The following is a 24,897-nucleotide window of genomic DNA, read 5'->3' as shown; positions in this document are numbered from 1 at the left end:
AGTCTGTCATATAATCTTTGTTTTAATTTTGAATTATAAATAAAATGTATTTCTTAATTGTCAGAACTGATTAATATACATATGTGATAGAGTGGCCCAAATACCCATAAGGAAAAAGAAACGACAATGGGTTAAAGTAAAGAGTAGACAATGGGTTAAAGTAAAGTGAAAGAGAATGAGAAAAAAACTCGAACAGAGTTGCGCAACACAAGTTGCTCGTGTGAAGGTAACGGGCGACAGCAAAAGAGAATCGCCCGAGAATTAACAACTTTTGTCGCCTCGTGTAATAATAGACTAATAAGGCTGCTATGAAAAGGCGCATTTATGTTTGTAATGGTGGCATACGTGTCAGCGAGCATGACGACGACATGTGAGGATGGACCTGTATACTTACATATGTACATAATATGTATGTATGCTCTATAAACTGATATTAACCACAACATATAAGTACATACATAAGTATGTACATACTTCTGTACATATGTATGTGTAATTTTATACCCCACTTCTTACCTGTACCAGTTAACGATATTTAAATCTATTCATACAAAATAGTGTCTAGGTTTTGTATACTATGTATACACGTATGTATGTATATGCTCATACATTCATGCATATACATATATGTATATATTTGTATGTAAATGCGAACGGCCTTCAAGAGCGAAATTGTCACACGTGTCGGCGCCAATATGTACCGGAATGACGCCAATGCGCTTTTTACGCCGTAGAAATCGTAAAGTTCCTATTGTTATTCCCTATGGAATAAAATAAATGTTATATACATACACAAGTATGTAAACTGGTTTTTGCATATGTAGGTACATCACATATAGTATATCATATGCATACATTTATATGTATTTATGTATGTACATATGTAAGGAGGCGTCAGCAAAACGTATGCATGTATGTATGTATTTGTTTACCACCTTAATATGAAATTTCCACTCTTTAATTATGATTCTCATCTGTCGATCAACAACCTTCTCAGGCATCTTGAGTATATGAATGTGTGTGTACATAAGTAAATAAGTATATTAGTATGTATTCACAAAGATACATATGTATGTATGTATATAAATATTACTGCGTCGTTTCGTACTCTCCCAGTCTCGCCAACTAAAATTGTTTTGTTCGCTGCCGGCTTTTTTTGCAACTATACCTCGTATTTACATACATACTTATGTATGTATGTATGTACACGCGTACTTACAGTTGTGTATATTTATACATATGTACTTAAATGAAATAGAGAACTTTCTTTGATTTCACGTTTTTTTGTTTGTAATTTTGATAAGCTCATGAGGATTGCATCAGCCAGTTAACTTTGTAAGAATTTAACGTAAATAAAGTCCCATCGTGTGAGTAAATATCGTGTGAGTAAATATACATACATATGTATGTAGATGAAAAATACTTACGACGTACATACATATGTATGTATGTATGTACATTCAAACATTCAAATGTACATATGTACATTTCATGAGCCTCTGATGAATCCTCGCCTATAGAAATATGTACATCGGTTTCGATGAATGGGATTAAGTTATAAATGAAATACTCATAACAGTTAAATAAAAAGAAAAGCTCTCATGTATTATAGTCCCGCAAGGTCAGTGAATTTAGGCCAGAGTAAGAGAAGTCTAGCTAACAGCGAGGTCTAAGAACCTTCCACAGTGCGCAATAATTTTATTTATCAATAACAACAAGAATTTTAATACCTATGTATATGGACATATGTATGTATGTATGTATATATAAGAAACACACTAAAATGCTTCAGCGCTGGCTAGAACAAACAAAAACAACCGCGACGACGACTTCGGCTTTATGACGCTCACGTAAAATTGACAAACACATTATCGAGCATGTGCTCACCACTACGATGTATAAACATGTTTATACATTCTCTGGTTGTGCTTCGCCAATGTTTTCGTATAAATATAAACGTTCCCCACCCAAACACAACAGTCAAGTTCAAACTTTCGTTGGATTCGAGACGTAATTTTGTCGGAAAATCAATCAGTAATCGTCATTATATAAGTAAATTGTGTTTCAAGTGCAAATTTGAAGTTTGGATAATTCTCAAAACATTTTAGTTTTCGCAAATTGTTAGGTTGAACGATCGTAACTGCTGATATCGCGATTCATGCCCAAGAAATTGACAAATTAAAGAAAAATATTTAATTTGTAAATAAGTGTCAAAGAAATTATTGATAGAAGACAATTAAGTGATTTAAAAAACCAAAGTATAACATAAAATGTCAGCATCACCAACTGCTCGTCAGGCATTCACGCATGCATTGCCAAAAACTAAAAAAATTTTTATATCGGACCCCATTCAGATGCCAGAAGTTTATTCATCCACCCCTGGCGGCACACTATATTCAACCACACCTGGAGGTAAGTTTTCAAAACAATATGTTATTGTTTTTGATTTACATACATACATATGTACATAGATATCCAAGTTCAGTAAATTACAAAGTTATAGTTACAATGTCACTTTGCTCACTCATTTGCCAAATCTGAATTAATGTTGAAAAATAAATTTAAAAACTAGTTGGCCGCTTTCAGAGAATAAAGAAGTAATGAAATACGATATTTTAATATAAGAATTCAAATGTTTAAACTCGCATAGATATGTACATATCGCACTTGTTACGTTAAAGTGTAACAACTCAAAATTTGAACATTTTCAGTAGAGACGAAAAACTGTTTCCGTAAATATTAATAATATATTACAAAGAAAAAACAGTGTAATTGCACGAAAATATCATTAAAAATAATATAACCGTTGTTTCATTTTTATTTGTTTAGTATTTGCACGAAAAAAACAAATTTTTGAGTTATTACTCTTTTCCTGAAATTTTTTTATATACCTAGTGGTATTATTTTGAGTTGTCTCTGTCTGTCTCAATTCAAAATGTTACACTTTATGTGATACACTAACGAACCAATTTGATAAAACACTTGGAGACAACTAAAAATGTAACTCTTTAGTTGAGTCGAAAGAAGTCATTCTGAAAACAACGATTTTTACAGTAGGTAGAGATGGCCACTGCACATCATTTTCTTGCAAAAAATTAAATTTTGGAAATTTTGAGTTACACTTTAATGTAACAAGTGCGATATGTATGTAGTTACGATTACGTAGAAGAATTGGCGATGGTGCAGTTTAATATAGAATGTCTCATCAACAACAGAAGACATTTATACATATACATACATATGTACATATAAACATACACAAAAAAGTGAATTGCATTTAAATGTATTTAATGTTAACGCTTATACATACATATGTACATATGTAAACATACAAATACGAATCATAATTTTATTATATCGGAATATATTTTCTATTGCAGGAACTAAGCTTATCTACGAACGCGCATTCCTCAAAGATTTGAGAGGTTCGCCCTTAAGTCAAACACCACCATCCGATTTGCCTACATGTCTCCTTCGCGGAACTCCACGCACACCATTCCGGAAATGCGTTCCGCCACCAGTCGATTTAGTAAAGAAGCCACGGTCAATGAAAATAGAAGACCACGAACAGTTCCAGTTGGAATTGTAACATTTCAAGGCAGCATTAGCAAAAGCCAAAGCAATTCCAAAATACTGCCATGAACTCGGAAACTTATTGAATAACGCTCTAACTGAGAGGAAGCTTAAGAATATACATTACATACTCATAAGGTGTACGCCGTTATAAGTCATCCGCATCCGCATTTTTTTATTTATAAATAGTCATGTGATTTATTACGATTTTAGTTTCTTTTTATATTTATTTTATAAAACTTCAAAATTGTAAGCTTTAGTTTAAATCACTGATAAGAAATGAAAAACATTAAATACTATCAACTTTCGGTCATATTGACCGGTATAAAATGTTAAGGATTTTGTTGGTTATCCAACATTTATGTGATTTTATTTGGATCATTAACAGAATTTTATTTAGCTGATTGTATTATGTACATTAGATATAAGCAAACTTAGACATACATATGTACACTTGTTATATACTTTCGGTTATTGACCAAAGTGAAAATAAAAGTAAAAACTTCTTATTTATACATCTTTTATAACTTTAACGAAAAATATGTAAGTGTAATCTTTAATTTTCCATCTACAAGCCATGGTTGTCCAGGAAGATATTCAAAATAACAAAGATATCAAAATCTTCTTCACAACACTTCAGCCACAATTCTCTTACGAAAACCATCCGTAAATGCCTGGCGTTGTCAGTTCAAAGTGGGAGTATCATTAAGGTCCGACCATTACCCCAACTAGTGGAAGTGTTCCGACCGAGAGTGAATTCTGTCATGCACCTCATGTAATGGATACAACAGCAATGGAACAGCCAAACAATGGCGACCAGGAATGTTAACAATTGTTACATTTTACGAAACGGAAGGAACAGTTATTGCAACAGGCGACATTCCGCTAGGCATTCAAAGATAATATACCCTTGAGTTGCATAACTCTTGATTGGAATTCAAAAACATCGGATTAAAACTCAATGAGTGTTATAATCCTATGCCCAACATTCGAATAAACGCTTTTCAATTAATATTTTGTGAAGATATGTATGTATGTTCTCAATTTATTGGAATTAAAGCGCGAAAATATATTTTTTAATGTATAAAATATTCCCAGGCCTGCAACTGTCTCTTCTGATAGATCGCAAAGAAATCAAAAGAATATGATATTCTTGGCAAATTCTCAATTTTCAACATTTATATTTCATTTATATAAATATATAGTTTATTTGTATGATTTATTTGTTCTTATTAACTTAGATTATATGTATGTATATAGTATATATGTGTATGTATAAAGTCAAAATTCCTTGTCAATTTAATAGAAAATGTAAACAAGGATATATCCCTAAGTTTGTGTGTTCTTAATTCAGCTCGCATGTCATTTTGCTGACGATCCCGCCTACATTTCTTTGTCCATATCTTTTCTACCTGTTATACAACCCCTTAAATAGATACCATCAATGTAACAGGACAAACAAATACAAAAATCAAATGAATAAAAAAATGTATATTAAATTAGTAGAATATGCTAGAATATATCCAATAAAAACACTTATACAAAAGTTTAGTTACATTTACAGCGAAAATTTTAGACATGTAATATAAAAAGCTTGGCAGATGTTCTAAAACGTCTATATTAACAAGAGAGATATTTATTTATTTTTTAACTTATCTTATATCTACATATGTATGTATGTAATTCGATTTCATATTCGCTTCTGAACTCTTTCTGGTTCGAAACTCCCCCCACTGTTAATAGACGTTTTTGTAATATGGCATTTAAATTAGTTCATTTAGCGATACTAAAGAGAAAATTAAACCCCAACTTAATACCTACATCTACTGATTAACAACCTTCATAACCCATGCTCGCGTGATGCACATTCACTCCAAACAAACCTGGAGTCGAAAATGTGAAGATAGCAATGGCAATTGTTTCAATATCTATTGGGCTTTGCTGGGCCTCTTTTCCTTGCAAGGAATTACACTGCCATGTGAATTACTCTGAAGATCTAGTACGTAAGTATGTACATATGCATAAACTTTCAAGTTCTTTTTTTTAAGGAAATATTCAAAGAAATACGCGTATTTATTATTTGGTTTGTGTTAATTTAGTATTGCATTCATAAACTATTCAACGTTCTGAGAGTACTGAAATAGAAGAATGTTGCTGTTTTTGAAATCACAAGACAATCAATCTAATATTTAGAGACTCGAAGCTCTAGAATTTCACATTCGATATTCTAATTAATACCATTTTCCCAATTAATTTCTGTGATTTCTTATTGCAGAACATTTCATCTAGTTTACAACTGATTTGACAATATTTTTATGTACAAATTTACAGATTGGACATTGATTTTTATATACAGATTTTTTAGTAAACAATTATTTATTTGTAACTGATATAATTGTGTTTCAACAAAATGTCAACCAAAAATAGTACAATACAAATTTATACCATAAGTTGATAATCGTTTTTCTTCTTGTATAAATTTAACAGCTGAACATATCACGAAAGAAATGCGTATTGCGTAATAACATTTGCATTCCATTATTACATTGAACATTTCGATTTTACTCTAAATATCTTCATATAAATATAAATAGTATAAATATAAAACAACATTGACATTATCTCTTTTATATTGTTTCTCAAAACTATATGTTTCACAATAATTTGCATATTTTTACCGATGATCACTGTCTGACGCAGCTTTATATCATGACAACAGTTACAAAAGTATAGTTCAAAATTTAACATGACACAACTCATTGGTTCTCTACTGTCGATCGAATTTGTTCACGATTTCAATTGTGTTTTCCACACTAGGAACACTATATTGTTTTAAAGAAATTATTATTACAATTAAATTTCGAAAAAAAAATCGTCATGCATAATAACATTCCTTTCCAAATGTTACTCATTACGAAAATTAATCCTAACTTCGTTGTCATCTTGCCGTATTTAAAAAATATATATAAAAAAAAATTGCAACACCATTACATCACAAATGGTGTACCCGAAAGCTACATTATTTGAGTTTTTTGTATCCACTTTAATTATAATTGGATCTTATAAATAAATTTAGTGCGGGTCTTTGACTACGAATTTAAGCTCCATGTCCATAATCCCATATACTTAAAACCAGGCCTTGGAAAAATAACCTTCAACACTGTTGCAATTCATTAAAATTGTTTACTACGGTTGTGGCAAATTTGGATTACCACTGCCACTCCCCCCAGGATAAGACGATGACAGAGAGTTTAAGGAAGAGGGTGGTGTTGGTACATCCAATGTGTCACTAGAGGGTATTGGAATTGCGGATGTTGACAGCTGTTGCAATGGTTGTTGCTGCACCTGCGCTATTTGTTGTTGTTCTTCAATTTGCAGCTGTTCCAATTCCAGTTCCTCTTCCATAAGCGAATCCTTATTGGCATGCCAATATTTGACAGGAATACGCAGCGTGGTGGTCAGCGTGTCGTTATGCTCTTCGAGTGAATTACCTGCATAGTGTTCCACCAATTTTTTTAAAGAATCATATATATTATAAGGAGCTGCAAAACCAAATCCACTTTCCGTTTCATAGATAATACAATGGTTTACGACGTTCTTACAAACAATGGAAAGAGCATAATGTCCAGCGGAACGAGCCCTTATAAGGAATGTGCCAGTAGGGGCGCCCTTCAACAACTCTTCGGCCTCTTGGCGCAAACAGTCGCGAAGGAACCATAATGAATCATTATTATGTGGTAAATTCGTTCGACTTTCGTATCTTCTTTGCCAGGCATCGAAACCCATTTCTGCGAGTAAGACAATATCCTCCTCCTTAATACCAGCTTCCATTAGGCGCCTAAAAGGGAAAAGCGTATGCAAATAAGTGGAAATATACTTTATATACATATATATAAATAAAGTCTGATTCAAAAATGCATTTATTCAATATATATATGTATATATATATATGTATCTACTTTCGTTTATTTGAGTTGAATCGAATAATTAATCAAGCAATGAGAAGGAAAATCTTATTTACGAAAAACAAAAAAACTCGGAATACACAAAAATTTTTTCCAACGATTGTTCTTTTTTTAGTGTTCATCTTCTCAATGGTTTGATATGCAGTGTAATAGGTGGGAAAATATTTACATATATACGATTATAAAAAAGACTATAGTAAGCAGCAATAACAAACGTATAAAATAATGATAGCGATTGTTTACATACATAAATAATTCAAAAAATTTATAACAAAAATTAATAAATCTATTTTTTTTTTATTTATAACTTAAATTCTAATCAATTTGATTTTAGTTAACTTACTCTGTAGTCCTTTCTTTTTCCAGACTTAGCTCCTGCAGCTCAGGTTTCGCGGCGTTGATTTGACGTTCTAGCCTTTTATATTCCTCCTTCTTGTCTTCCACATACCGGTTTAATTTTCCCATTTCTGCACATAATGATTGAAGCTTAATTTTTAGTAATGTAGCATTTGCCTGTAATTTTTCTTGATCCTGTTGACGACCTGCATAGTTGTTATTTCCTCCACTTGCACCACCGTTTGCGTTTGTTATTATCCCAGCTGTGCCGACCTGCGGCTGTATTGCCGTACATATATATGATTCTAACAATTTTATTTGATTTTTAAACATTTTTTCGGCCTTCAAAAAAACTTCTTGGTCCTGCTTTTTCTCATTTAATTCAGCTTCCACGTTCTTAAATACTTTCATTTTTTGATCTAATAGGTGTTGCTGCTTATTTAGTGTATGGTGCAAACCAAGAAATTTATCGGCAAGAAATCGCAAATCACTATGATCGTCTTCCTCTGCTGGTTTCACAATTGGATTGCTTAACGTAATGTCAAGCATTTTGTTGTAAAGCTTTAAGGAATTTACTCTATAGTAGTTGATCAACTCCACTACTGAATTAAACTTGCAGTCTGTGAAACCATACTTTCCATTTAAATGGCAAATTTTTATTAACTTCTCTGTTCCATCTTTTATTAAAGTTAGAGTATATTCTCCATTTTTGTTTAAGGCATCACGCACCAGAAAACTGCCATCCGGCTCCCCAGATAAAATATTTTTCACTTCCTCTCGGGAAATTCCGCCCCAGTACCATTCCGCTTTATTAAGCTCTTCAGCATTATGGTCATACTGTTGCTGACCAGCACCAGGTGCTTGCGGTCGCATAGTCGAATAATGCAACGGTGAAGGAAACACTATATTATATTGTAACACAAAAAATTTTATTAATTTACTTTAATTTTTTACTAATGTAGATTCAAATGAATACTCACTTTTTCTTCCAGTTGTGGTTTAACGCAGGAAAATCACAGAAAATATTGATTCTTATATAAATTTTTTCGTTCCACGCCAAGTTTTTTTACTTGCTGAAGCTTAATTTATTTGATCATTCATACTATCTTTTCAACAAACTTCATTTCAAAGAGATTATATTTTTTAGACGTATTCGGGGCGGCTTTGAACATCCGCGAGTAAAACACAATTACATACATATGTACATAAGCTGAAAACGAAATTTGCTTATAGTTTTCAACCATTTATTGTAGTTGCAGAACGGGAATAATTCTCAAATTTTAGCATTTTGTCCAAAAGAGATTCATTTTTCAAAACGTATTTTTGAATTCCACTATTTACCTAAACTAAAACCACATGCAAATGTAAAGGCGATTCTTCTGCAAAATTTTTATGTCAAAACGACGGAACAAGAAAACCAATCAAAACTCGCAGCGAATTCGTTTTAATAGAAACGCAGCGAAAAGTTCAGAGTTGCGAAGTATTTTAAAAATTTCGAGGTAATAGAATTTAGATTGCCAACGAAATTGGTAACTCTGGAACTCGGTTTTTTATCCTGAAGTACCCTAATAAAAAAGATTTACCAGAAAACGTTGATTTATATAAATCACTTTATTAATTTTATAAAATTTTAATTTTATTGCATCATTAGTTTATGTATATGTATGCAATATGCAATTAATCAGGTTTTTCTATAATACAATATGTGAATTGATATCTGTGTGTAAAACTATTAAAAATTTTGAATTAACTAGATTTTATATATTAAGGCGTATGTATATTTCTTTACCATTTACATACACACATATGCATGAGTCCTAGACGCGACAGTCTTCATCTCGGGTTTTAACTAAAGGCCAGGTCAGAATAGATACGTTGATTCCGTAGCAGAAATGTATGCAACTGACAACGGAATTTACATATACATACATACATATATTTACTTATATGGAGGGCGCCAGATAGACAAGGGGTCCTCTACCGGAGAAGCATCCGCTGGTTTATTCTTAAAGCTTATTGGTAAAATAGACTCCGGTCCGATGGAGAGATATATGGAGACATTGGACAGATGCTCGAAAGTTCTGATATTAGTTATATGGGTGCTGAGCCATGATTTCCCCCAATAAATTTTAAGATCAAAGATATTATAGATTACATTAGGTATATGGGGGCTAAAGGAAGCATTTATCCGGTTCAACCCATCTGTGTTATGATTATGTAAGTATGCATTTAACCAAAATCCTTTATATCTAAATATATATGCGTGGAAGTACCCCTTTTTCTCTATGTGTGCAACTCATCAAAAACCACATTGCACTTACGGAACAAAATAACAAACAAAACTCGTTCAGACTCATTGTTGTTGTCACAAATCACATTTCAGAAATCTCTAGCGTTTGCGTCATTCGATGTTATTTTACCAGGCAAGCAGCGAAGAGTGTAAGAAATAACCGCTAAGTGCATCCAGAAGAGAGCGAATCGTTATTTAAACGCTAAGTGTAAATATGTATCAAACACACATATGTGGGCATATGCACGCTGCCACTGAGCAGAGTAGTATTGCACAATGAAATACACATCGATATATTCATGTTTATATTTACGTGTATAAATAAATGAGAGAGGGTGTACAGGGACAGTTCCCCCATTAGCAAATTTTCAAATGTAAGTGCTACATATGTACATAAGTATATAACATAAGGGCTGTTCGTAACAGTTGGACACGATATTTAATTTTAATATTATAAGCTGAATACCAAATTTATCAATATTTAAGATTTCCATATATGTACATACATATATAGTACATACGTATACCTAATTAACAAATGAGTTTGTATGTGGTATATATGTATGTTATAATAATGTATAGGTATGGACAAAACATGTGTTTTGTAAAAAAATACAAAAAATAAATACAATATCTTTATCTTAAACAAAGATAGACAGAGTTCTCCGAAACATACTTTCAATTTTACTTGGGATTCAATTAACTGCGCTGATAATTTTCAAAGTCGTCTTTATATTCATCTTCTCTCATTGACATGTATAAGTATGTAGGTATGTATGTATATATTTTGGGACGTCCAATCTCTTACCTGCTCCATTTGAAATCATAATTAATAAATTCTGTTGCGGTTTGTTTATGTTTTGGAAACAAACATATGTACATCCTATTCTAAATACATATGTATGTACATATGTACATGTTTATTAGTCAGTTGGTATTTGAGATATAAAGGGTGATTTTTTAAGAGCTTGATAACTTTTTTAAAAAAAAAACGCATAAAATTTGCAAAATCTCATCGGTTCTTTATTTGAAACGTTAGATTGGTTCATGACATTTACTTTTTGAAGATAATTTCATTTAAATGTTGACCGCGGCTGCGTCTTAGGTGGTCCATTCGGAAAGTCCAATTTTGGGCAACTTTTTCGAGCATTTCGGCCGGAATAGCCCGAATTTCTTCGGAAATGTTGTCTTCCAAAGCTGGAATAGTTGCTGGCTTATTTCTGTAGACTTTAGACTTGACGTAGCCCCACAAAAAATAGTCTAAAGGCGTTAAATCGCATGATCTTGGTGGCCAACTTACGGGTCCATTTCTTGAGATGAATTGTTGTCCGAAGTTTTCCCTCAAAATGGCCATAGAATCGCGAGCTGTGTGGCATGTAGCGCCATCTTGTTGAAACCACATGTCAACCAAGTTCAGTTCTTCCATTTTTGGCAACAAAAAGTTTGTTAGCATCGAACGATAGCGATCGCCATTCACCGTAACGTTGCGTCCAACAGCATCTTTGAAAAAATACGGTCCAATGATTCCACCAGCGTACAAACCACACCAAACAGTGCATTTTTCGGGATGCATGGGCAGTTCTTGAACGGCTTCTGGTTGCTCTTCACCCCAAATGCGGCAATTTTGCTTATTTACGTAGCCATTCAACCAGAAATGAGCCTCATCGCTGAACAAAATTTGTCGATAAAACACATTTCGAACCGAACACTGATTTTGGTAATAAAATTCAATGATTTGCAAGCGTTGCTCGTTAGTAAGTCTATTCATGATGAAATGTCAAAGCATACTGAGCATCTTTCTCTTTGACACCATGTCTGAAATCCCACGTGATCTGTCAAATACTAATGCATGAAAATCCTAACCTCAAAAAAATCACCCGTTATAATTTCTAACATATGTACATCATAATGTGATGTGAAAGCATATACATACGTATGTATGTACATACATATGTAGACATAATCAAAATATGAAAGTGCTATTGCACATTAATCTTAGAGTTTGGAACGAACATTGGAAGCACAAGCCAGATGATTAATAGTTGTGTGCCCTAATAAAACACAAAAAAAAAAAATAATAATAGATTGAGTGTAAACTGGAAAAGAGCGCTCTTAATATGACTTTGACAACATTGATGAGTATAATAGCCTAGACAATTCACTCACAGAGCCACTGTCAGCACTTTGGCAAAGTAGATATACCAACTAGTGAAGAGGAAGTCTATGTATGTATGTATGTATATATTCGGGCATTCTAAAATAGTCGTTCTCTAGGGGGCAGAAGATGTAACAATGAATGGAAAACTCTTTGACGTTAGACAAAAAGCATTGCTTCTCTTACCAGTTGGCATATCTTCGTTAAGGCCATTCTGCATTCTAATTATTTTGTAGTGAACATCCTATTACTGCAGCTTTGCATACAAATGTATGTATGTATGTATACACATATTAGTGTGTTAAAGAATCAGACTTAGAGATTTCGTTTAGATTAAAGTTTCCCCTAAACTTTAGATAGAAATAGGCAGAAGAAAATCATTTGAAGATTCTCATGTAGTTTGCTAGAATCTGAAGAAAAGTAGTCATCTACCACTAATCCTGCGTGATTGTAAAAGTCTGTCGAGTTCCATAACTGAACTCACGAATGAAAATATACCAACATAGAACCAATGAAAAGAGTTTTGGAAAAAAACTTCGCACGATTTTTCTTCATCAACATTTTGTACCAGAAACGCAGAAGATGACAGTAAGAGGCATTTTTGTAATTTATATTTACTTGGTCACGAATGCGCCACCCAATCGAGTAGTCGTACTGCACTGCTGCACTCTCATCACGAGCACATTGAAATGCAGGCGCATGAGACACCAGTTCGAACCGTAGCACAGAAATGTGCACAAATACACTTGAGCATATGCATATGTGTAAATACATACAAACATGGTTACATGCCTATGCATATGTAAGCTATGACACAGATCAGAGATATGCTTGAATGCACTTTCAAGTGTATAGATCGCAAGTGTTGTTTCTTTAACAATGTGTCAAGTTTATGAAGTATTCATATAAACAAAATTAATAGCGCTGTTCAATTTTACGAAAAAATAATCCGTTCTGACTATAGGACCTTGGTTATGCTGAGCGAATCGGATTCATTTGTAATTTCCACAGGAATAAGGGCTCAGATAGAGGAAAATGACCGGCGAAATATTAGGGAAGAATTTAAACGATAACTATCTGGACAGTTTACCGTTGGCTGTGACCCCAAGTACTGCTCGCAGGTCGTTAAAACTTGAATATCTAGTGAAAATGTTAAAATTCTGGATTGGCCAGCTCAAAATCTAGACCTAAATCCTATAGAAAATGTATGGGCGATAATAAAGAGACTAGCTGTACAAAAACCTAGCAACAAACATTTTTTATGGAAAATAATAAAGGTAGAGTGCAACAAAATAAATCCCTCCCAATGTGCTAAAGCAATAAAGGATACCCAACTAATTATTAGCTTTAGGTAAGGTAGAATTTCAAGAAAATGTCCCATACTTCGAATAACTAAACATTTTTTCAGGTGATTTATTATATGAGCACAACATTTTGGATGGGCTAATACATACGAATTCTTGTAAATTGTGCATTTTGGATTACAGTGCATGATTTAATCAGAACTTGACTTCTTATCGTTGCCACACACCATCTCCTAGTACTACTGCTAAGAATCTCACCAGGAGAGGTTTGAGCATTAAGCTTACGTACATTCTATATTAATCTGCAAGTAATGTGAATTTCCCCCACCCCGTTCGAGGCTACTCCTTGTTTTATTGGCGTCTCGAAAAGTTAGATGAAAAGGTGTAGATAGAATTATAGACATTTACAACGCTCATAAAAGCAATAAAATGTTCATAGTTTCAGATTTATTTATAGCACATAGCATGGTATATGTATAATATTCTACCTTAAAGCTAAATATGAATTTTCTTGTATGTACATACATAGATTTGTATATTTAGTGTAATCTGTGATCTCTATATATGCAAATATCGTATATACAAGTACATAATATTTGTGTGCATAAGTATGCAATTGATATGTTTGGTTTACAATTTGTTAGAATCGTTTAAATAAACCTATACATGAAGAGTAGGTTTGCTTTTGTTATATCCATTTCTGATTCGCTTATCAGAAATCAATATCCTTATGTGATACCGTTGCGGTACAAGCGTCTTTAAAATTAGTTGCGTTCAAAGACACAAAGTAGTCTTCGTGAAGGAATCGAATAATATTCTCGATTGGACAAAGATCTGCCTTATTCCCACGACTATCACGTGTGACTCTTAAACTCTTACCACCTTCGCAAAACTCGATTTGTTGTGTGACATCTCGACCATTGTAGACTATCCGAAAATAATAGTCTGTATGTGTTTCGCTTTTGTATAATTCAATAGCTAATCGAGTGGCATAAGGTATAAATGTGTTTCCAGTTCTTATTCCCAAAGCAGCAGTTAAATATTGCAGAGTCCAATCGTGGCCTGAGTACAGAACAAATTTAGTTCGATCGCCTGAGATCATTCGTAGCATATAGCTAACGATATGTCGAATCATACCATATGATCGGAGTAGTCCTATTCGTCTGTAATAGATATGTGCTACTTCGTATGTTGATTGCCAGTTCGCATACGCCATAAGAGCTGTGACGTGAGTGTCTTCGACACATCCCATCGAATTTTCACTGTCAAGATCTTCATTAAATATATTTTCTGGTACGAAATTAGGATCTGCAGCGTTTTCATCTTGGTCGATGTTAATGACATCATTCAAATCTGTTGCACTCAATTGGGTGGAATATAAACGCGAATTATTTGAAATCATTTGTCGACAAGGTAGTGGCGCATCGTGACATAAAATCATGTTTAGAACGTCCATCACATCTTGAACATTGTTGATACCATTTGGTGTATGTTGAAGCAAAGTTCCCCCCACCCATTGAATAACTTTACTGATATCCGGTTGAAGTGTCAAATTCAATTTTTGTTCATTTTTCTGACGTTTGAATAAAAGTTCCGCTTGATGACAAGTACAGTCTGTAAAACAAAACGCCATGCTCTGTGACTCGCGAATATTTAAGGATAACCACTTATCATTTGGCAAAAAACTGAAGAGAATTGCGAGAGCTGATTGAAAAGTTCTCCTATAGCGCGTAGAAAATACTACCACTTCGTCAGAGGTGAGCAACGAATTAGGAGTCGAGGATCCACCCATTGAGGGTTTATTTGATGTTGGTTTAGTAAGCAACCCCAATGCGTGAGCGTAAATTTGATGAAGAATATCACCTACATGTAACATTTGAGCGACTCCCCTGTCCATTTTTAGAAATATAAAATTAAAATTTATACAATAATATAATGTGTATGATTTATGTACATATATAAGGGGTTTGTTTACGCACTTAAATGTCAGCTGGCCTAAAAGACATGCGCGATCAGATGCTGGCAACAAAGGAAACCCATGAAACGGTCCCATTTTATTCCAATACATGTGATTAGAACTCGCAGACGATGTGGAATTGTATAGGAAACTGCGATAGCTGTAAATGATTTTCGACACTCAGGAAGTGTGTAGCAATTTTTATTTGCGTAGTTTGTATGAACATTTTACACACAATTACATATGTACGTACATATGTACATATACATACATACATGTATGCGTATGTGCTTAGAGAGTAGTTTCCAATAGAAGTTTGTAAAAATATTTATTATTCACTCACCGATTGACTAAGCCGTTGTTTTCTGCACTGCAATCGATACCCATAACTCCTCGCATATGTGACATGGGACCACGGTCACCGTGCCTTATGACCATTAATACACCTTGCAATTTCCAACCGTCTAATATGCCACCTTCATCGCGACGCACCAAGTGTTCTAAAGGTGCACAACGCTCCTTAAATTGGCTATATTTCAAAATTCTTTTGTCTAGTCTTTGAGGATAAATTTCATCCGTATATTGTGCGTTGACATCTCCTGATGGAGAATGTAATTGACCATTAAAAAATTGTATTGTATTACTAAGAGAATTTCCGTTATGACCAATATATTTGTACATTCCTAAAATAATTCAATAAAAATTAAGTAATAATCTTTAAATTGAATAACATTTTATTAAAAGGTTTTTTACCGGCGATTAAGAGAAAAATCCATATACTCAGTACCAAATAACAGTGCAACGTACGATGTTGCGTCGAAAAACGAATCAACTCCTTTATCAACATGCTTTTAAAAAGCTTAGTTTTTTAGTCACTCTAACCAAATATTACTCCATTTGTTGTACTTGATTTATTAAAAAGTTATAACCATGTTAAAGCAAATCGTCAACTTAATACATAACATACAAATACCCATATATGTAGTTCCTATTTATTGACATGCGCATTCCCACTCTGAATAAAGCCTATTTCCTGCTTTCTATTGATAACAAACTTACTTTGAACAAATTATAAAACCAAACAATAATTTTTATAAGCCATTGATATCCAGTAATTTTATTACCACCAATGCAATTCGTTTACAATTTCAATATAAGCATTTAAAGCGATAAATTTATGTTTGTGTAATTGGTATGACAAAATTTCAAAATTATCTTAAAACTATGTATGTATAAGCGAATAGCAGTAGCACAAGTTAATACTAATAATTTAGCATATTAAATTCGTATTAATTTGGTGACGCGGTTAATGCCATTACCGTGAAGCGCATTTCTTCTGGGTCCCTAGCCATGAATACTTTACAGACTTTAGCTGCGTCTTGCACAAATGTTGAATCGGAAGTCGAACCATGCTTGATTGGGAATTGTTTTCGACCATCTAACTCATACAAAAATCCTCCGTTGTGAATTAATGATATAAAATGGTGATTTACTTTTTCTTCAGGATTAGCAACGGTTTGACCTTCGTTGGCAAGTTCATAATGGCCCTCTGTAAATGACACATCATTTTCCAAAGCTTTACCACGTTCTTCCGGTGTTAAGTCTTTAGCATTCTCAAGAAAGTTTTTCAATATTCCATCAGAAAGTGAAATGCTAATAACATAAAATATAACACATTATTCATAAGACTTTGAAATGCATACGGCACCTTTTGTTATTAGCCACACTATGTATAATAGCAACAGTGCCACAAGCATTAGAAGTTAGTTGTCGCATGTAGAAAAGATCATCAGGAAAAGTTCCAGGATCTGCAGCTATTTGTTCATGTTCTTGTGCTCTATGCTTCTCATACTATATTGTAAAGAATATTTCCCAAAGCCAATTTACATAACAAAAAGAAATATGTACCCACATTTTCTGATATAGGAAATAGCAAAATAATTGCTTTGACTGGTTGCGGTATCCATTCGAGCATCTCCGGTTCTAAGCTGACGACATCAGTTATTGACCACTCTTGAGACACCCCCAATTTATGAATATACTTTGTAAGTACCTAGTGAGCATAGGCATATAAGTTAAACAAATGCGATGACTCATCATTACTAATTTTAATTTAATATATAAATATTTTCTATTTGTTTCAAATCGGCAAAAAATATACTTACATCTGGATTAGATTCAAGCGGCAGCCAAGCAGGCATTTCTTTATTATACTTTATAAATAATTTTAGGAGCAAGATTTTAAATGACTAAATTATTTTCTAACCTTTACGCTGGTACTGTTTACTACCTGCCGGCAATCAGTAGTGCCACTTATTTATTCACTATTTTACTCTTTACGTTGCCCATGCGTTGAAACAAGTCATTGAAATAATAAAGCTGAATGTGAATAACATTAAATCTGGCATCCACATCATTATTTAAGTTAGTTTTGATATGTAATTAAATATATTTATACTACAGGTTTTATAAAAAAAGAGGAAATATTTAACGTTGTCTACAATATAACATCTTTCCGTGTTTCCATATACTCGCTCTTTTGGCTAAATGCAGGACCTTAACACTCCTGTGCCTTCTTCACTTGGCGTACCTGCCGTGCGTTTCGATGTAAATAAAGAATTTCAAAATCGCAGTTTGCCTCCTGATCGTGATAGTTCTATTGCAAGACTTCAACGTAAGTCATGGATACGTTCTAATAATGAAAGGCGGTCAAATCGGGAAGCTCTTACGACTTTATTATCATCTTATGGTGATAACTCCAATGATTGTATAGAGAGGTTGTTGGCAGAAGAAATATCATATCGGGATTTGGCGTCACTCTCAAGCTCCGATTTACAATTGATGGGTTTCAAAGACTCCAAGGAACGACAGGAGCTAATAACTTTTTTTTCAGAACTACCAAACCAGGATCCAACGTATAAAGAGCAAGTAAAATTGTATACTTAATTATCTCAATATTTTGTAAAAACAATTTTTAGAATATGTGAATTGCCTGAAGCAAAGACATATAATTGTGAAATTTTGGGCAAGGCTATTGACCATTTGGACAACATGCGTTCAGCTCTATCCGCTATCAACTATAAATTGAAGATTTTGCCACCGGATGACATAATCGTAGGAGAAAAAAGTTTTGCCAGTCGCTTTGTGCTGGAATCACTAGCAGAGTTAAAAGCCGTAACTTTTGAAATCGATAAAGAGATTGACGACTTAACTAAGGTGCTGATTTAGTTGACAGTTTTTCGAATTATAATTTTGTTTGTTGTAATAGGTTCAACTGGGCAAACGTTATAGGCAGTTGGATGACATTAATGTTAAAAGACGTGGCTACAGTTCTTTTGGTATTTGGGCATTCATTTGCACGATGACAGCGGCCGGGGTCCTTGCCTCATTTTACATTCCTAAACTAATCAGAAATTAAAGAATCATACTTTTTACAGAATCTACATACATACTTATTAATATATTTCATGAATTTCAAATTCAATTCATTTTGCATACTGAAATATCTTTAAACTTTACATTGTTTCTAAAGTTCGATATTAATTTAGATAACATAAATAGAAAATTAACAAAGCGTTTAATTGACTTATTTGTATTGCACATGGAAGTTGGTTACGGCCGAACCATTAGTTTAACGCATCATTTGCTAACCTAGTGCATATCATTTTGAATGATTTTAGGTGAACTTTGAAGAAATTTTCCAAAACTAAGTTTTATTTTTATTCTCTTCTTCCAAAAATGCAAACATTAAGGATGTCCATTCATCAATGTATTGTGGGTATTCCCATGCTGTTGTAAAACGAATTAAATCTGATCTGTTCATACAGTGCGGCAATTCACCTTTTTTGAATTAATGAGCTGAAAATTATTATATTTTGAGGTTGTTCTATAATATACTCACAAGCAACCCGTTGTTTTATTTTGTTCTCTTTGTTATAAGAAGAACATAATTGGTCGAAGAAGTTGATATATTGCGACATCGGCCACGACTGGTAAAAAATTTTATCCATATTGCCAACTAATTTGCCTAACTTTATCAATTGTCGAAGCGATTCTTCTGCATGTTTTGTTATATCTTTGAATATGGTCAGAATTATATTCAGTTTTTCTATATGCTGTGTTAGATCTTTCGGATAAAGTATTTCCTCTTTTTCCTTAAGATTACGACTGGATTCCCTAGATTCTAAAGCACGGGTCTTAATAGACTCAATCGATGTACAAATGGCCAAGCCTCTTTTTTGAGCTAATTGCCATTTGGAAAAATTACTTTTTTCTTGTGAAATTATAATATCCAAGCGATCTTTGCATGTCTGGACGTTAGAATCTTGCATACACGATTTCCCACGCGTGTTATCCGAAACTGTTTAAAATATATATAAAACATAGTGTTTAATGAAATGTATGAGTACTCACATCTTACAGGGGTTAAATTCTTAATGAGATTTATGTTGTCTTCCTTTCCTGGTGTCAACGACATAGTTTATTAAAAATCGTGGCAACTGAGCTGAGAACACCAAATATGTCCAATGTTGTCCTAAGTGAGCATAGCAAAGGCAGATTCAAAACAAACTTAGTTGACTTTAAGGTTGTGCACACGCTACGATTGCTGTGTATTTATTACCATATAGACTGTTCGATTTCGTTGTCTATCAAGATGTTGACAAAAATCTTGCACATTAAAATCTATATCATCTATATCTATGCAATCAAATAAAATTTTTCATTTTGACTATTAATAATCGAAACGATAACTTAATGTATTTTTTAGTTAATATGGTGTTATGCATTCAACACTTATTGAGGGTAGAAAGCAGCTTATTAATATTATTAATAATTAGGAGAATTGGACTCTTAATTTAATCCTCAAAATTTGTAATATTTTATGTAACATATCAGTATAATTTTTCTTGAAGAAAGTTAAAAAATTGAAATTTGCCAAACCAACACAATTTGGAATTATCAAATAATCGAAACCTATGCAGGCAGCATGATATTGCTTTCGCAATAAAATGTATACATTAGATCATACATTTACAAAATATTGAAAAAAGTTAAGCCGGCAGCTTTGGTTCTGGTTGACACAATCAAATGTTGACATTCATTAAATTCGTGTCTCAATTTTGGTAATATTAGGTATCAAATGTTAAGGAAAATAATAATTTGATCATTTATTAAAATACTTACTAGAAATAATATAATAACCTTCAATATTGAATTAATTGAAAACAATCTCTATTCGTATATGTGTCTGTTTTGAATTTAAATAATAGTTGTCTGTAGACAGAAGTGACTTCACTTAATATATGTACATAACAGTCGGGTTTAAAACAATGCCATAAATTTTAATTGAAAATCTTACCGACGTTTTAATTTCAAATTCTTAACAAAAAAACCTTGTATTAAAATGTGTAAAAATATATGTTAGCTTATACCGGGAGTGCGGGTATCATTTTATCAAATTGACATCAAAACAACGTGGTCGGACTGTTTCAGTTTGATATGTTAATAAAATAATTAATTTTTTATCAACTTAAAATGGAAAAGTGTATTTTAGAGTAATTTTTTAAACCCTTTTGCTTGTGATAGTGTCCTCGAAATTAAATATGTACAAGTTTAACGAAGTACATACCGCAATCTGTGGATTATTAGTTCAGTCAAACTGGTTTGAATAAGACTACATGTATGACATGTTTTATACACTATTCCCAATGCAAAGTGATATACACATTCAAATATTAATATAAGTAGTATATTCATTATGTGTATTGAGGCAAAAATCCTTTTACATTTTACTTGGAATATCGAGTGAAGAAATATACCATAATTCATTTAAAGCAGAGCGATCAAAGGAAAGTCATTCCTCAAAATTCATAAACGATATCGGGTACATTATTTTGCATAATGAAATCACAGTCTCCCAAATTAAAAATATTATAAGTCGGTATTCTTATCGTCAAGGTCAATCAACAAAAATCTTTAAATTTTACCCAAAATGTATCTTTTGATAAATAGAATTACACTATATCAATAGCAATTTCACATTATGTCATTTTACTAAATTTAGCGATCTCTCGTTTCGTATACGTAATTTGGTGACGCTTTTTTACTTTTCTTTCGAAATATATAAAAACATACATATGTATATGAGTATGAACACACATTTATGTACATCTAGAATAAATTTCTCAACAAATTCAAACTTTGAAATATCTAAGGGAGTATGTAGTTTTCTTTCGCCAAATCTGCCTTTATGAGTATAAAATTGATGAATTTCTTGAAGTTCGTAGTATATTGACTTGAATAATAGATAAATTCTAAATATCGGGTTTTAGTTGCACGACACATATATATAAGTAAATATGGATCACACTGCAGAATCATACAAAACGTAAACTAACTGCGCTAGCGTTTTTTAAGTAGTCATGGACTTCCTATATTCATGTGTAAATAATAAAACTGGAAAGATATAGTGAGATTCATATATAATACATACAAACATTTCACACAGTTCCCTTAGGCAGACAAAAATCGTTTTAAACTATGTATGTTAGATACTGAACCGTAAAATTTGGGAAACATTTCTTAAGAAAATATTAATATATTTTTTCCAAGTGACAAAGGATGTAAATAATATAATTTTCAGAAACATTTCTAGAGTTGAATTTTTTATTTAATACAAAACTTGTAAGATGCTACGTCACAACGGCTTAACTGGTATGCCCATATATAAGTTAATCCTTGGCTTTGGATTATGCACTTTGGGTGGCGCTATGTTATATACCTATTTCAAAAATCGGGATGAAGATAAGGATATGCCACAACCAAAACCCGTGGTAAAACAGAAAAGAAAACCACAAAGGAATGACGAAGAAGTGAAGATTAACTTTGAAATATTAAATGAGCATATACCACTATGTGTGGGTCGTGGAGGATCCAATTTAAAATCCATTGAACAACAGACGAGCACAAAAATACATTTAAGGTAAATGTTATACCTACAAATACTATATCATCTAAGTAATATATTTTATTTTCATTATTCGACTTGGATGGACGGACGTGTAGAGACAAAAATGATAAGTACAAGAGCTGTGATATATTCGGAACGACAGACGGCGTAAAACAAGCTCGCGCATTACTATTAAAAGAAATAGAACGGGCGCCAATTGTCAAGGAAGAAATCTTTGTCCCACAAAGTGTATGCGGAAAAATTATGGGACGATGCGGTGAGGCAATGCAAGAAATTTGTCGCATATCTTTGGCAAAAGTTACTGTGGACTCAGGTAGTGGTCGCAGCGGAGGGGCTATGGATAAAAGGCGCATTCTTTTAACTGGAAACCAGCAACAGGTGCGACATAATTATTATTTTACTTATTAATTACGTAGTTTATTTCTAAATGGGACATCAAAATATAATATTTACTTGTTAATTTATCATAAAAAATGTGCAGGTAAATATTGCTCGAAAATTGATTGAGGAGAAAATTGAAGAAGATGAAGACCTTCGGCGAGCCGTTGAAGAAGTCGAACATAGACGCGAGCCGCGCCGTTCGCCTTCGAACAGCATCAATTCAAGCATGTATTCTTCGCAAACGTCTTTGAGTTCCTATTTGCCTCCCCGTGAAAAACTTCTCGCTTCTCGTAATGAGGATAAGCCAATGGAGGTTTATGTATCTGCGATTGCATCACCTTCCAAATTTTGGGTACAAATTATTGGTCCTCAATCAAAGAAACTAGATGATATGGTACAATCAATGACAGAGTACTACAGTGAACCGGAGAATAAAGCCCGTCATCAAATCGTGGAACCATATTTAGGTCAAATCGTGGCAGCCGTATTTAAATATGACGGAAAGTGGTATCGGGCCGAAATTGTGGGTATTTTACCAAATCAGTATAACCCAAACGACGTAGTACTAGACCTTTATTTCGTTGATTACGGCGATAGTGAATACGTATCGCCTCATGAGGTATTTGAATTGCGTACCGATTTTTTGACTTTAAGGTAAGTAAGCCTGTTTTCAATGTTTGGCAACTTTTAATTTTGAATTATTGGTTAGATTCCAAGCAGTAGAATGCTTCTTAGCTGGTGTTAAGTCTACCATGCTGCAAGATGCAGATACTTGGGATGCGCTATCAATCCAAAAATTTGAGGAACTTACACAAGGCAAGCTAAATTATTTCCTTTTTTATTTGACTTTAATTATATATAATTATCTTATGTTCTAACAGTTGCTAATTGGAAGAAACTCATTTCTCGAGCAACAACTTATAAAGAGCGACAAAAGGGCGCATCTGGTGCTGTCCGAGAGAGTTCACCCATACCAGGTGTTGAACTTTTTGATTTGACAGAAGGTAGTCGAAAATTATGCATATTATTCTCAAAAATATATATTAAGAAAACATGTTCACAATTCAGGTGTGGAAGTCAACATTGGACATATTTTAATTTCACACGGATTTGCCTTGCCTGCCGATGACCTACCACGACCACGTTCCCCTTACTATTTAAACCCATCTGCAACCTTTCACCGTAACGAGAACTTGTCAAATGGTAAAAGGAATAAAAGCACTGATGATGAACATTTTCTGGAGGATCAGTATGAAAATATACGAACAAATAACAATCTATATGCAGATAATGCTGATAACAAAATTGGCATATTAATGGACGAACAAACAGCAGATAATCTAACAAATTTGTCTGCACCCTTGATGAATAAGAAATCTACTGAAGCGTTGGAAAATAGTAATTTACATATCAAAAATGGAAATTTAAATCGATAAGAGCGGCATCTGTAATGCCAATTTAATTAAGGCATTGATAACCTTTCATGTTGCTACTTCTGTTATAATGCATCATTTAATTTTACATGTAGTGCTTAAGCGGGTGGAAATATGTATATAGGTAGATGTTTGAATGTTACAAACATATACGTCGACTGGACAATTCCGAAACATATTTTAATAGATGTTATTGCTTCAATATTGTTATTTAGTGCCCCTAACAAAAAATTGCGGGAAACCCAATGATTTAAATTTTATGTAGGAATATGGCGTTTTTTTTAGTAGTAACTTAAATTGGAAACAGATTGTTAATTTTTAACAATATCTACTTAAAATCTCTCTGTGTTGTCAAGATCTATTTATTTTATTGAGTAGACGAAATTGTCTCAATTAAAATTGTCGTACAAATTAAATTTTTGGTTACGTACTACGTATGTTACGTTTGCAATGCAGCAAGCTAAAAATATATTTTTTTCTAAGTCAAATACCAAATCGTATTTTTTCTTTACAGAGCAAACATAAAATTAATA

General features: G+C 33.0%; 7 protein-coding genes and 1 long non-coding RNA gene across 18 annotated transcripts; 4 read left to right on the top strand and 4 right to left on the bottom strand.

The window, feature by feature from the left end:
- The first annotated feature begins 1,970 nt into the window (after positions 1 to 1,970).
- LOC105229288 (eukaryotic translation initiation factor 4E-binding protein) lies at positions 1,971 to 4,082 on the top strand. The gene is made up of 2 exons (XM_011209470.2): positions 1,971 to 2,412; positions 3,381 to 4,082. Exons 1-2 carry the CDS (start codon positions 2,271 to 2,273, stop codon positions 3,587 to 3,589), a joined length of 351 nt encoding a protein of 116 aa, XP_011207772.1. The 5' UTR covers positions 1,971 to 2,270; the 3' UTR covers positions 3,590 to 4,082.
- A 641-nt stretch (positions 4,083 to 4,723) lies between these two features.
- LOC105229287 (phosphatidylinositol 3-kinase regulatory subunit gamma) lies at positions 4,724 to 9,356 on the bottom strand. 2 transcript variants are annotated; one of them, XM_049461877.1, is made up of 4 exons: positions 9,216 to 9,356; positions 8,855 to 9,084; positions 7,882 to 8,776; positions 4,724 to 7,411 (listed from the first exon to the last, which is right to left on the bottom strand). In XM_049461877.1, coding segments are annotated over exons 2-4 (1,548 nt in total). In that variant the 5' UTR covers positions 8,856 to 9,084; positions 9,216 to 9,356; the 3' UTR covers positions 4,724 to 6,759. The 2 variants fall into 2 exon arrangements, with proteins under 2 accessions (XP_049317834.1, XP_049317833.1); XM_049461876.1 differs by having other exon boundaries at positions 8,855 to 9,307.
- A 3,497-nt stretch (positions 9,357 to 12,853) lies between these two features.
- On the top strand, positions 12,854 to 14,299 carry LOC115066397 (uncharacterized). Its single transcript, XR_003845971.2, has 2 exons — positions 12,854 to 13,670; positions 13,728 to 14,299. It is a non-coding gene; the product is annotated as an uncharacterized LOC115066397 (long non-coding RNA).
- LOC105229286 (2-phosphoxylose phosphatase 1) lies at positions 14,054 to 16,572 on the bottom strand. 2 transcript variants are annotated; one of them, XM_049461874.1, is made up of 5 exons: positions 16,334 to 16,572; positions 15,924 to 16,263; positions 15,603 to 15,740; positions 14,761 to 15,512; positions 14,054 to 14,685 (listed from the first exon to the last, which is right to left on the bottom strand). In XM_049461874.1, the coding sequence occupies exons 1-5, from the start codon at positions 16,425 to 16,427 to the stop codon at positions 14,336 to 14,338; spliced, it is 1,674 nt and encodes a 557-aa protein (XP_049317831.1). In that variant the 5' UTR covers positions 16,428 to 16,572; the 3' UTR covers positions 14,054 to 14,335. The 2 variants fall into 2 exon arrangements, with proteins under 2 accessions (XP_049317831.1, XP_049317830.1); XM_049461873.1 differs by having other exon boundaries at positions 14,054 to 15,512.
- Positions 16,573 to 16,665: 93 nt separating this feature from the next.
- On the bottom strand, positions 16,666 to 17,903 carry LOC105229285 (ubiquitin carboxyl-terminal hydrolase). The gene is made up of 4 exons (XM_011209465.4): positions 17,746 to 17,903; positions 17,493 to 17,633; positions 17,289 to 17,431; positions 16,666 to 17,233 (listed from the first exon to the last, which is right to left on the bottom strand). Exons 1-4 carry the CDS (start codon positions 17,779 to 17,781, stop codon positions 16,870 to 16,872), a joined length of 684 nt encoding a protein of 227 aa, XP_011207767.1. The 5' UTR covers positions 17,782 to 17,903; the 3' UTR covers positions 16,666 to 16,869.
- Positions 17,904 to 17,992: 89 nt separating this feature from the next.
- LOC105229282 (hypothetical protein) lies at positions 17,993 to 19,161 on the top strand. The gene is made up of 3 exons (XM_011209462.4): positions 17,993 to 18,504; positions 18,559 to 18,796; positions 18,849 to 19,161. The coding sequence occupies exons 1-3, from the start codon at positions 18,128 to 18,130 to the stop codon at positions 18,996 to 18,998; spliced, it is 765 nt and encodes a 254-aa protein (XP_011207764.2). The 5' UTR covers positions 17,993 to 18,127; the 3' UTR covers positions 18,999 to 19,161.
- Positions 19,009 to 20,473, bottom strand: LOC105229283 (uncharacterized). Of its 3 annotated transcripts, none has more exons than XM_019991388.3 (3): positions 20,001 to 20,473; positions 19,482 to 19,940; positions 19,009 to 19,420 (listed from the first exon to the last, which is right to left on the bottom strand). In XM_019991388.3, the coding sequence occupies exons 2-3, from the start codon at positions 19,909 to 19,911 to the stop codon at positions 19,287 to 19,289; spliced, it is 564 nt and encodes a 187-aa protein (XP_019846947.2). In that variant the 5' UTR covers positions 19,912 to 19,940; positions 20,001 to 20,473; the 3' UTR covers positions 19,009 to 19,286. The 3 variants fall into 3 exon arrangements, with proteins under 3 accessions (XP_019846947.2, XP_011207765.2, XP_011207766.2); XM_011209463.4 differs by having other exon boundaries at positions 19,994 to 20,321; XM_011209464.4 differs by having other exon boundaries at positions 19,298 to 19,438; positions 19,994 to 20,473.
- Positions 20,474 to 20,623: 150 nt separating this feature from the next.
- LOC105229281 (tudor and KH domain-containing protein homolog) lies at positions 20,624 to 24,859 on the top strand. Of its 7 annotated transcripts, none has more exons than XM_011209460.4 (7): positions 20,624 to 20,703; positions 22,224 to 22,562; positions 22,646 to 22,928; positions 23,032 to 23,585; positions 23,641 to 23,747; positions 23,813 to 23,935; positions 24,000 to 24,859. In XM_011209460.4, exons 2-7 carry the CDS (start codon positions 22,270 to 22,272, stop codon positions 24,365 to 24,367), a joined length of 1,728 nt encoding a protein of 575 aa, XP_011207762.2. In that variant the 5' UTR covers positions 20,624 to 20,703; positions 22,224 to 22,269; the 3' UTR covers positions 24,368 to 24,859. The 7 variants fall into 7 exon arrangements, with proteins under 7 accessions (XP_011207762.2, XP_011207763.2, XP_011207759.2 ...); XM_011209461.4 differs by having other exon boundaries at positions 20,624 to 20,713; positions 22,236 to 22,562; XM_011209457.4 differs by having other exon boundaries at positions 20,627 to 20,713.
- Positions 24,860 to 24,897: the final 38 nt, after the last annotated feature.

This window comes from Bactrocera dorsalis, unplaced genomic scaffold (assembly GCF_023373825.1).
Source record: "Bactrocera dorsalis isolate Fly_Bdor unplaced genomic scaffold, ASM2337382v1 BdCtg152, whole genome shotgun sequence".
Classification (NCBI taxonomy): domain Eukaryota; kingdom Metazoa; phylum Arthropoda; class Insecta; order Diptera; family Tephritidae; genus Bactrocera; species Bactrocera dorsalis.
The sequence above is the reverse complement of the archived record's forward strand: the minus strand, read 5'-3'. Positions and strand labels throughout refer to the sequence as shown.

Coding starts and splice junctions, on each gene's coding strand:
- LOC105229283 (XM_011209463.4), bottom strand. CDS start 20,057: ATGTCGTTGACACCAGGAAAGGAAGACAACATAAATCTCATTAAGAAT. Junction 19,941..19,993: donor GAATTTAACCCCTGTAAGAT/GTGAGTACTCAT, acceptor TATTTTAAACAG/TTTCGGATAACACGCGTGGG. Junction 19,421..19,481: donor AATAAAACAACGGGTTGCTT/GTGAGTATATTA, acceptor AATTCAAAAAAG/GTGAATTGCCGCACTGTATG.
- LOC105229286 (XM_049461873.1), bottom strand. CDS start 16,427: ATGTTGATAAAGGAGTTGATTCGTTTTTCGACGCAACATCGTACGTTG. Junction 16,264..16,333: donor GATTTTTCTCTTAATCGCCG/GTAAAAAACCTT, acceptor GAATTATTTTAG/GAATGTACAAATATATTGGT. Junction 15,741..15,923: donor AACAACGGCTTAGTCAATCG/GTGAGTGAATAA, acceptor AATCATTTACAG/CTATCGCAGTTTCCTATACA.
- LOC105229281 (XM_011209460.4), top strand. CDS start 22,270: ATGCTACGTCACAACGGCTTAACTGGTATGCCCATATATAAGTTAATC. Junction 22,563..22,645: donor AGCACAAAAATACATTTAAG/GTAAATGTTATA, acceptor ACGGACGTGTAG/AGACAAAAATGATAAGTACA. Junction 23,586..23,640: donor ACCGATTTTTTGACTTTAAG/GTAAGTAAGCCT, acceptor ATTATTGGTTAG/ATTCCAAGCAGTAGAATGCT.
- LOC105229282 (XM_011209462.4), top strand. CDS start 18,128: ATGCAGGACCTTAACACTCCTGTGCCTTCTTCACTTGGCGTACCTGCC. Junction 18,505..18,558: donor CAGGATCCAACGTATAAAGA/GCAAGTAAAATT, acceptor AACAATTTTTAG/AATATGTGAATTGCCTGAAG. Junction 18,797..18,848: donor AGATTGACGACTTAACTAAG/GTGCTGATTTAG, acceptor TTGTTGTAATAG/GTTCAACTGGGCAAACGTTA.
- LOC105229285 (XM_011209465.4), bottom strand. CDS start 17,781: ATGCCTGCTTGGCTGCCGCTTGAATCTAATCCAGAT. Junction 17,634..17,745: donor CGCTTGAATCTAATCCAGAT/GTAAGTATATTT, acceptor TATGCTCACTAG/GTACTTACAAAGTATATTCA. Junction 17,234..17,288: donor AGTGTGGCTAATAACAAAAG/GTGCCGTATGCA, acceptor TTATGTTATTAG/CATTTCACTTTCTGATGGAA.
- LOC105229287 (XM_049461877.1), bottom strand. Junction 7,412..7,881: donor GAAAAAGAAAGGACTACAGA/GTAAGTTAACTA, acceptor TTTCCCTTTTAG/GCGCCTAATGGAAGCTGGTA.
- LOC105229288 (XM_011209470.2), top strand. CDS start 2,271: ATGTCAGCATCACCAACTGCTCGTCAGGCATTCACGCATGCATTGCCA. Junction 2,413..3,380: donor ATATTCAACCACACCTGGAG/GTAAGTTTTCAA, acceptor TTTCTATTGCAG/GAACTAAGCTTATCTACGAA.